Consider the following 11,412-nt stretch of genomic DNA (forward strand, 5'->3'; position numbering starts at 1 on the left):
AAGGCACTGCTACTTGCATGGCACACTGGCTATTCCCACCAGGCCTCCCAAGCCAACCAACATCTCAGCACACCAATAGCTCATCTGCTCCTTTCTGGCCCGTGAGGCTTTTCAGCTGGGAAGGGAAGGAGGTATCTTCTATCAAAAGTTGCAGGAAGAGAACTCTTGAGGACAAGATGGGTTGATCTTCAAAGATGGCAAAGACTGACAATAAGACGAATTCTTTTCCTCATTTCTTCTTCTGTACCATTTTTCCTGGTGTTGAACATGTAAAATCGACGGAAATATCTGATGACAGCTGTCCAAAATGTTTCAAACTCACATACCACAAAATGGAAAAACAAAAACAAGAACAACCCAAGGGTCATCATCAAGTTTTCTGTTTTATTTAAGATTTTAGTTTTAATTCTGAAGAGGTACATTTCCTTGTTTTTAGTTTTAGCGTCAGGTTATAACCAGGTTTCTGTTTTCTTTTCTCCTGTCTTTTCAATACTGCACAAACGTCCAGAAACTACAGGGTTAAGTAAAAGCTGCAGGCAAGGAGGTCAAAGATTTGCTCCTGATGGTGATCAGATGGCCCCAGAACAGTGCTATCTCAGAGTGCACAGTCAGGTGAATTTAAGGTAAAAGAAAAAAAGATTCTGACAGAGGAGAAAGACTGAAGAAATCATTTCTATTTCAGCTCTTATGTTATGCAGAGGTATTAAATCTGTGAATACTTTTTTTCTTTAAAACGTCTGGATTTATTTTGAATCTAAAGCCAAAAATTTTTTTCTCCTTTAAAAAAAAAAAATCACTTCTCCCCTCCTTATAAACTCTTTAGCAATAGGCCAGTTACTACTACAGATCAATTTGTCTTTCTGTCAATTTCCAATAACTTCTCTTGCTTAACGATACAATCGAGTCCTCTCCATCAACTTGCCGAAAGATTTAGAAATTAAATTAAATGAAAAGCATTTTTCCCTGCAATAGCGATAAGTTGAATACAAAATGGATGCCAGGACCACTGCTGTCCCCGTGCACTTAGCAATCGCATTTCAATTAACCTGGTTTTCAAATTTCTGCAGTTGATAATGCACTTACTTGACCTTTCCTAAAGATTAATCGTCATTTTCTGCTAAGCAGATTATGTCATTATTATGCGCAACAGACAGACGGTAATTTTCTAAATATTGAGACTGCCCTTTGATTTTTTTTTCCCCTCCTTAAAAAAAGGCATTTTTAGGAAACATTCAACAGTGTCACTCAAATGCTGGATCAACAGAAACTTTTACAATAAAAACAAAAAAAGATGGTAATGACCCTGTGATCGCATTGCATCTGGGGGTGGGGAGAAAAAAAAATTGATCAGGAACTGGATTCTTCAGAACATAAGAGATGAGAAGGGAGCTGTGGATGGGCCAAGAGGGAGAAAACAGGGTGGGACAAATCCTGCATTTTCTAATGGTTTCTCCTCTTTCCCTAATGGCGGTCCAGTGTGGAACTCTGTAGTAAATCTGTGGGGGTTTTGCTGGGGGGTCTGAAGGCTGTCTGAAAGCCTGGGGGTGGGGAGTGAAAGCTGGAAGGATTTGAAGGAGGAGGGTAGGGATTCCAACTGGCTCTGTGCAGAGGGATCTGTGTGCTGAAGGGGGCGCTGTGGTGGGTCTGTGATGGAGCAGCACTGGGGCCGTCCATCTCTGTGAGGGCCTGAAGGGATTTTAGCCAGTGTGGAGGATTGTCATCTTGAAGAGAGTCTAAACTGTTTCCTGAAGTTGCTGGAATACCTGTGGAGAGAAAAGAAAACAAAAGGGAAAATGGTGAGTTTGTGCAGAAAGAACCAGAAATCCAACAAACAGAATTTTTAAGGTGATTCATTTATCCAAAAAGAGAAAAATTAGAGTCTTAGATTCCTTCCAAACAAGACCTTTTGAATATCATGTTCTTTTTGATCCTCCCCCCTTCCACGGACGATTCATTGTGCCAGAAACCCGTGCCTCCTCTTCAACTATATAGACACCGTCCCCCACTGTCACAGAGGCAGAGCGGCAAACCGAGTCCCCAGAGTTGGACACCGTCATTCCCCAGCTGCGCTTCTCCTTCTCTGACAGGGATATGTAAACAAGAGAGCCTTATAATAGAGAGCTTTATTTTAAAAAGTGGAGTATGTTCCTTTAAAAGGATAAGTCAGATCCTTTTGTACTTTGAGACCTGAAAAATACACACATGCTGCCAGACATGAGCACCTACTCACACCCAAGAACCAACCTAGGCGCCAAGTGCCTTGTTCTACAACTAGGCCGACAGCCGAGACTGCACGACCCCAGAAAGCGAAGCCAGCCACCCCACGCTTGCGGCTTTGTGAAGAGAAGCTTATGCTGAAGAGACCTCTGTTTTTATTTAATCGGTGCTACAAACCAAATGGATGGCAGTCAGTGGAGCTGAAGGAGGGAGAAAGTTACCTGTGATGATGGCTGGGTCTGTCCAGCTGCCAGGGCTGTCCCAACTCAGGCTGTCGGTGGTGGCAGGGTTGGACGTTGGTGCACTGTGGTTGGCGTTGGAGGGGGAGGAAGAATTGGGCAGTCCACCAAAGTTGATGTTAATGTTGGGTAGAAGTGCCCTTAGCCCGTCCTGCCATTCCTTCATATTTAAACTCTCTACAGAACTGCTGTTGTCTGGGAGATTTACCAACAAAAAAATGAAAGATAAAAAAAAAAAAATAAAAAGCTGACGTTAGAAACATATGTTGTTCTTTAGTGGTTAAGTGGGAGAAGAATTATTCTTTCTTTACTGAGCATTTAGGATGTGTTGTCCTAGCGAGATAAACATGGTTAGGATTTTGCTCATAGCTCAGAGCCCCTGAAATCAGCAAGGAAAGACTTGCTCAAGGATCAGGAGAGGGAGCGTCTTGTCCTTCCTTAGAGACACTTCACCGTCTTGCGCTGGTAAATCAATAATCCACTTTAAAGACTCCACGCTCAAGAGCACAACTGAGTTCCAGCTACATTAGGAAGTTTCAGTCAGCGAGGCATTTAGCCAGTTGAGCTGATTTACGCTATCAAGCCTGCAAAGCTCAATATAGGAACTCATTTCTGAGCCCGTTAAATGGAAGAAAAGTCATTTTAGGAAGAATAAACATAAGCCAATAGGAAAGGAAAAATAATCAAGTTCTTCCTGATGATAAAACTGGTAATGCATTTCAGAGGAGAAGGCAGGAATGAATAGACTTTTGAATTTGAAAGGAGTATTCTTTTCCGTTAGTCATGAAAGCTGAGGAGGCAGGGGCTAAGCTACCTTTCAGATGGGATTATTTCCAGCACAGTCGGCCTATTCTCTTCCAGCAGTGCTACTGATCCTTTAAAACTCAAGTCCTGGAGTCCTACAGTTAGTTCTCTGGTTCTTTTTATGAATAGTGGTCTTACATGGTAAGGCACTATCAATGTAAAAAAGGCTTTTTATAAATTGTGGCTAAACTAACTTGACCTACTAGCATCCAGAATCCACATATTGTAAATAAGTGGTTGGAGGCAAAACCGTGAAGCATAGCTACTAGGGTAACTGTTTTATTGGAAAAGGAATGTAGGTCAAACTATTAACTGGGGTTTTTGAGAAGACCATAGAGAACTGATTAGCAATCACCACATGATGATGATGATGATGATGATGATGATGATGATGAAGGTGGTGGTATTTTATCAGGCAGTCTATGCTATTTGGAGAATTCAGAATTTTCTTTTTATTATTTTGCTCTGCACCAGTTACTATTCTATGCCAAATGGTATCACATTTCAGCAAGTGCAGCACTTACCCAACTGACCTTATTTATAAAAAGACAAAAAAAACCCACAAAAAACAAAAAACCTACAAAAAACTCCGCTGCAACCCAATCCAAAAAAGTCATCCCTGAATTACTAAGATGAAGAAGAGGCCATCTACACCATACAGACAAGTCAAGATAAGGGAGAATGAATTCTTCGAACCTACTTTCCTTGCATGATCAATGCAGTTTCCTAAGGCTCCTCCTTTTGTCTGCTCCTCCTTTTGTCTGCATCCTACTTACATCTGCACTGAGCTGTACAGTTCTTGAGGCTCACTTGTAGTCAATTATTATCTCATCTGACCTCACATTGTGGGGTAGGCAGAGGAGGGGAGAATCATCTTCATTGGACAGGTAAGGGAAATACACTCCTGAATAACTTGCTCAAGATTCCAGAACTGGTATAGTAAGGACTTCAACCAGGACCCTGTTTTTTTTTTTTTTTTTTAAAAAACACCTAGCTCTCTCTCTTGATCTACACCGTACACACTATTAACTGATTTTTTTTTTTTAATGTGTCAGATAAGACCCATGACTAAAAAGAGGCAAATAAGAAGCACAGCAACATTATGGTATGTCCACTGCCCATGATTAGCAGGACAGAGAAATAGTTGGGCTGAAGAAACAAACTGGGCTCTGAAGCCAAGTCAGGGGTTGGGGAGGGGGATTTCTAAATCAACAGCGCAATCATCATTTTCACTCTGGCTCTAAGTGCACGAGGCACTAACAAGATCACACCAACAAAGTTCTGAAATACCCTCTACTCCAGGAAGTTTTGGTGGCTGTGCCACATTCTAACCTTTAAAGTAGTCCAACTGTCAGACAGAAAGAATAACTTAAAATGGTTTTCATTTAACCAGAAACTGAACTCTAAACAAGGAAAGCTTCCCAGGAAGGAAATAAATCCCCAACATAAAAAGATGATGTATAACTACATGGGAAAATTCTGAAGAAGATTAATACTCTTGAACTAGGTAGCCAAAACCAATAAGAAGCCTATGCAGATGATTTGAATCCCTCTTTTCCACTGAATCGAGAAAAAGAAAATACCCCATAACTCAGTAATACCAACGTTCTCCTCACTTTTGCTTTACATTTAGTGAGAACTGGAACTAAGGAATCCCTAATTTTGCATTAACATAATATTTGCATTTATATAAAGTTTATTTGAAAGTTAATATTGCAACAAAATCAAAAGACATTTGTGCATGGGTAGGGGATATATAGGAACTCTGCAGTCTCCACTCAGTTTCTTTAAAATAGTACCAGAACTTTGACCACTGAACTCAACTTGATGCAACTTCATTTCCCTTTCTTGATACAGGACTTCACAGTGGGGTGCAACTCAGAATGTACGAGTCAGTAGGTCTAATGGAAAAAATACTGGGCTGAAAATTGCAGATGGACTATGTAAGTCAGCTCTACACTGGTAAGTAATACAGCCAAAGGCATATAAGTAAGTCTCTTAATATCCCAGGGCCCTATTTCATAAGCAGGAGTAATATCTGCCTTACTCTCTTGTAGGAACAAAATGAGAGAAGGGAAAGCAATCCGAAGCCCATTTATTACTTGATAAATGCCTAACAGTTGTTTATCAGTACTCAATACTGAATAGACAGTAAACTTTCCAAAAAGCCGAGGCAGGGGACTCCTCACTTGCCAGAAACTGGCTCTGTACAAACACTCTCCTGGGGCATGAAGGGATAACATCCAGCATCTTCACAAAGGGACTATCGAGTCGACATAAATAATAATAAGCCTTCTCACCACCAGAATATTGCAAAGACAAATACGATATGGGAAAGCATCTTACACTTTCTATAAGCAGAGCACAATGAAAATCAAGTTTCTGAACATATTTTATATTAGAAATGATACTGTTTGATTTTTAATGTATTAATTGTAGTATAACATACTCAGAACTGTGTATTTTTAAAGGATTGCTAATAACATTTAAATGTTTTATAAGGTTAAAAAACTAATTTTAATTTATGATTTTCAAGTATGTCCAACAAAACACTATTTTTGGGTCTAAATAATTTGAGGGCAGGAAAGCAGGTCAAGTTGTTTGTCGTGGGTTTATTTTTCAGTATAGAACTCAAGGACATAAAATTTAAAACACCTTCAAGGTGCCAGATATCACATTCTCATATGCCATTGTGTAAGAAGTCTCAGTATACTATCAGTTTTCCTGGGTCAGAATACCACAAAGAAGACATTCTGTTTAAAATTCGGCCAGCTTGTTGATTACCTAACACCCAGTCCGTAACACATTGGTCACCACACACTAAGCAAGTTGACAACTTATAAAACGTATGTGTTAAGACCGCCAAGATAAAAATCAAGGCAGCTATTTGCTGAAGGTGTACAGTATGCAAGGAGAACAAAAAACTTCAATTTTGCTTCTTGTTGCAAGGAGTTTAAAGTTGAGACATTGAGACAATGTACATACAAGAAAAGTTCAACAACTACAATCTGGAAGAGCAACAGAATAAATGTCACCTGGTTGTATGTGATTAATAAAATGCTATAAAGTTTAGTAAAGAGAGAGGTCATGGAGGCACACGTGCAGAAATGTCTACGGGGTAAACAGGAGCAATTATTCATTCACGAAGTAGTTTTACTTACTGCATAGACACCCTGAGCTTCAAATATCCATAACAGGTTGAAACGATTTTTGGTATTTTTACATAACACTAGACTAGTCCAACTACAAAGCAGGATGTATAGAGAAAGACATTTTTATTCGTAATGGCTCCATAGTTGACCTTGACGCAATGTGGGTTTGAACAGCTTTATTAAATATATTTTAACATTTATGGTAAGTATGTTTTAACATTTCTATTAGATATAACATTTAAAATATATTTTAATATTTATATTAAACATATTTTCCCTTTTTGGTGCCTCTAACTCCTGCATTGTTCAAGGGTCAACTGTATTATAAGATAAAATTAAGGTGTATCCTGACATCAGATCTTTCACAGAAAATCATAAAGCAGGAAAAGATGAAGGGCTTAGGCAAGAACACATAGCACTACAGCGGCTGAGTGGGTTTCTCTCCTTTCTGTTCCTCAGATTGACTGCAATGTGTTAATCATTATGAAATGCAAAACCCTGCTACAGAAAGCAAAACTGGGAAAACCTGATCTTTATAAGTTGTCATTGGTTTCCAGTTTGCATAAAATCTTCACCTGAAAAGACTGATTTTTGAATTTGTTTCAGGCTGCAAAACCATCTCAGGAGCCCCTGGGGAGAAGCTGAGGGGACAGGGCCCTAGGACAACACATCTTCCTCCCACCCTGCTTTCATCTGCGTCATATACTAGGGTGCCATGTAAAGACTGCATTCAGACAACAATACCTGCTGCTAAGCATGAAGACAGAAGATCTGTAGTAACTACACGGTGAGATAAAACACACATAATGGGAACCTGAAAACAAAAGGCCATTCCAAATATTTGTTTTCTCTAATTACCAGGTCAGGATTTTCTGTTTCCTCTTGGAAATGGGGCCTCTTACCTTCTTTTTGGCACTACATCTGCAAGGTGTTTTCTCTATCAACACATGGGCCTTATGAATTCAGCCGGCTAAATACAGCTACATTCACAAACCCACCAATTTCTCCACTTTCATGTTTGCTAGGGACAACTGGCCCACATACTCACCTGAGGCTACTCCATTCTTAACTGTAGTCCCTATGGCCAGAGATCTCTCGAATTTCCAGTTAAATTTCTCTGAGTGGTCAAGCCCCCCCGCCCCCCCCCCCCCAACTGGGCAGCAAGTCACCGAGAATCCCAAGTATGCCAGAGAAGTTTATTCTGCTCTTCAGTTTTTAAGCCTCATCTCATGGTTACTCCTCAAAGCCCAATTGGCAACCTGATCTTATTTCTCAAAAAGCTTTGATCTTCCTTTCCTTTACTGCTGTTCCTTACAGTTCAAAGGCTCCCTCCAGTGGCTAGGTTACTTAGTGAAACAAATCTTTCTTGGAACTGTACATTTGAAATTTAGTTCCCATTATGGTTACTCCTTGCCAGTTAAATTCTCAAGCACTCGTGTATTTTTAGAAGGACACACCGTCATCTTATCTCAGGCTCTGCTGCCCCTCTCTGCAGCACCTTCCCACCCTACATCATCCTGTTACATATGATTTCCTATCAGTTTTGGATGGCGTGCATCTCCATCAGTTGAGGATTTTAAGAAATCCTCAACTTTCTCCAACTTCAACAACATATCTCGAAGCAACTCAAACACAAATGAACTATGCTTATCTTTACGTGTTAAACCAAACTTTAAAGAGCATACAAAATTTCTCCTACCAGAACTTGACAGACAGATTTATCTTAACAGCATGCTATACTTTTTAGGTCAGCCACAGAAATAATTTCAATTTATAAGCTAAAATTTGCAGGGAAAATGACTATTTTGTGAACAAATTCTTTCAGGTTTGTGATAAAATGTTATTCTACTTTTAAAAAATGACATTCAAATTTCTAGGATTATGCTTATTATAAATCCAGACAGACCAGTACTGCAGGGCAGATTTACTGGGGCACAAAATCTTAAGGATTTAATAGACTTGAAAGTAGAGATTAAACTAAATGAAAAATCCTAAGAACACAAGTGAAAAGAAATTCTGAGAACAGAAGAACTTGAAAAGGTATTAATAAAAAAAAACAACCAAATTTATTGTTATTAATAGAAGGAAACAGAAATGACACAAACAGGAAAAGAGAGGCCATGAGAGTTAGCTAAATATGGTCTGGGTTTCCTGGACTCTGCCTTTACTTTGTGCTTTTCTCCCTATCTAGAATGCTTTCCTGATCTCTTCTACTTAGTTTTTATTCAATCTTCCAAAAGTTTAAGTCTTTTCTCTGCCACTTAGATATTTTAGAACTGCACCTGTGGCTTGAACCACACTCACTGGGTAGCAAACTGTTGTGACCCCACTATGGCTGCTGTTCACCCCTCCTCACACCTCTCAACTCCACTGCAGGGGCTGTAAGGGCATATTTTCTATATCCTTCAGCATGGTGCTGTCTTAGAAACTTGATGGGCCTTAAGATAACTGCTGAATCAAAGATCCAACTTGAGAAGAGCTGAAAAATCACTTTCCCCTAAGAAGCCTGTTTAATTCATATCTGTATAATGCTATGAACCAAATCATTCTTTCCAAAGAGATGCAAATCTTTCTGAAAGCAGGAATCAGCTAGGTTTGGGGGGCCAAAAGGCTTTTCTGCATGTAAACTGAGGGAAAGGAGCCACTATAATGATGTTTTCAATCATCTTTGAAGTGTATGTGCACTTTTTAAAAATCCACTGCACCAAAATTAAATAAGGAATGCTTGGGTGGTACTAAATGCTCTTTCAGTATGAACAAAGTCCTGTGGGCATAAAGAAGAAAATGAACTAGTCTGCCATCCTGCATACAGAGTAAATGGTGACTTGAGAAGCTGATATTGAAAAGGACACAGGCATTCCATGCAGAACAGAGAAGAGCAGAAGCAGCCAATCTAAAATATAGCAGAAGTATTTCAAAATATAAGTGGATAGGGTTTTGCACAATGTGTGCCTTCTTCTTCTAGAATGTTCCTATAAGTCTGTCCTAGGGGATAATCAGATTATCTACTGAGAACCAGGAAAACACCCAGATGTTGTCTTAGAAGGATTAAAAAAAAAAAAAAAAAGGAAAAATACTTACGGAAAGATGTCTATATATATAAAGCTATATAGAGAATGAGGAAAAAGTACACTTAAAAGTTAATGCAAAAGATAAAATCATCTCAGAAGCATTACAGACTGGGTTAGGTGGAACCTGAACCAGAATGTAAGAGAAAAAGAGCTAAAGGATAGGAGGGGCAAAAATCAAATATAAGAAATCTATAAAATCTGAAATTGGAAGTGCAAAGGAAGCATTCCAGTGAACACAAAACTAAGCACTATGAACAAAACACTGAGGCAATCTAAGGAGAATCGAGGGAACTCATCATCCAGGGGAGCACAGAAATGGGGCGTTCTAACCGGAGGTCTGAATTTGCTAGAAGATAAACCTGATCAAACTGACATTCTGACAATCTCTCTTTCCCAAGGTTGAAAAAAGAAGGGAAACATATACTCTGGACTTCTGACCTACAGAGAACTGGTTGGCTGTTGTGAACATACTAGAAACTCTAAGAGTTTGTGGCATAAATTTAGGGTTTACAGAGGCAAGGAACGAGAATAACTTGGGCTCTTGGATGACAGGCATCCTGGCTATTTCTGCAATTACCACAGTGCATTGCAAATCCTTATATGTTAGCTTTTTTTCTACTGACTATGAGCTCCTCCAGGAAAGAGGCCTTGATTTAATCTGCTTTATATACAGTGAACACTTACCAAACCTGGACTTCAACAAATATTTAATGTTTCCTAAATGAACAGCCCTGAACATTTGCTTCCAGGTTTGGGAGAAAACACCTTTTCCCAAAAAAAGGCTAAGGAAAAAAAAAAAAAGCCTCAGAGTGGTCCCATAGTTATAGGGGTCAGTGATTCATAAGCCACAGAAGATGCTAAAATATGACTTTCTGATTATGCAATAATAAATTATTGTAATAAAGAGATTAGGGAGAAATCTAAAGAAATCAGTTGTAACAAAAAGAATCACATAGAACTAGAGCTGAAAAGAACGCTTAGAAAAGATGGAGTAAAAAACCTACCTGTATATAATAAGAGTAATCCTTGAGGACTAAAATCAGAATATATAATGATCTGAAGCTTGTGGAAAATGTTGAAGGTGAAAAAAAGCTAAGTTTGAAATAGGAGAAAATTAAGAAAAGCCACTGTTTACCCTGTTTAATGCTAAGCCCTAAAAGAAGGCAAGGCTATGCAGTTCCATCTTCATTTTGTTTCTTTCCATATTCTTCATAAAAAGAGCACAATCCTCAAACCAGAAAGGACAGATTAAGCAATGTGGAGAAGAGAACTTTAAGTCAGTAAAGATGCAAAGACAGTAAAAGAACATCCACTCAATTTAAATGATTTTAAAATCTAGGTGAAAATTGAATTCTATTCCAGGAAATTAATACTCACAGATGTGATCACAAAACCACTGCTAAGATGAGTGCCAGAAAAGGAAAAATGTCAAACTCTAGAAGCTACATGCTTATAATTAGTTCTTGGGAAAATCTGAAAACAGATTTAGAAATGAGTGGCAGGTTTAGCAAGCACCACTGCTCTATTGTTTGCATTTGGGGACATTTTTTTATGGATAATAATATGCAGCATTTTGGCTAGAACCTTAGCTCCCTTCCATCTGAAGTACACAGGAAGGTAAACTTTAATTTTGAAGTGGGACAGGTAGTCATGGAGGCAGCTTCTATTGACAATTGTTTCCCATTGGAAATGTCCTCCTTCTTTATCCCATGTCCCTTTATCTGCTGCCTGCCCAAACTCAAGACTTTGAAACCAGCTACTTTCCCATCCCACTGACACATCAACTCCATAAAACAAATGGAACAGACTGATGAGAGCCAAAATGCATTTCCATAAAGAACCAATAATATCAAAATTATTTATTATTTGGATGGGCTTTCTAGAATATCCTCCTAACCATAATGTATCTTGAAAACAGCAGTTTCTGAT

General features: G+C 38.9%; 1 protein-coding gene across 4 annotated transcripts in view; it reads right to left on the bottom strand.

Annotated features, from left to right (window-relative positions):
* Positions 1–364: 364 nt before the first annotated feature.
* Positions 365–11,412, bottom strand: part of CNOT4 (CCR4-NOT transcription complex subunit 4) — a 144,210-nt gene continuing 133,162 nt past the window's right edge. For 2 of the 4 annotated variants that reach the window (XM_041753912.1, XM_041753911.1), the window contains exons 11-12: positions 2,439–2,651; positions 365–1,763 (exon numbers count right to left, since the gene is read on the bottom strand). In XM_041753912.1, coding sequence (XP_041609846.1) covers positions 1,462–1,763; positions 2,439–2,651 — 515 coding nt within the window. In that variant the 3' untranslated portion in view covers positions 365–1,461. The remainder of the gene's footprint in view (positions 1,764–2,438; positions 2,652–11,412) is intronic. The other 2 variants (XM_041753915.1, XM_041753914.1) reach the window with 1 other exon arrangement.

The sequence above is a fragment of the Vulpes lagopus genome, chromosome 4 (genome assembly GCF_018345385.1).
Source record: "Vulpes lagopus strain Blue_001 chromosome 4, ASM1834538v1, whole genome shotgun sequence".
NCBI classification, from domain to species: Eukaryota; Metazoa; Chordata; class Mammalia; order Carnivora; family Canidae; genus Vulpes; species Vulpes lagopus.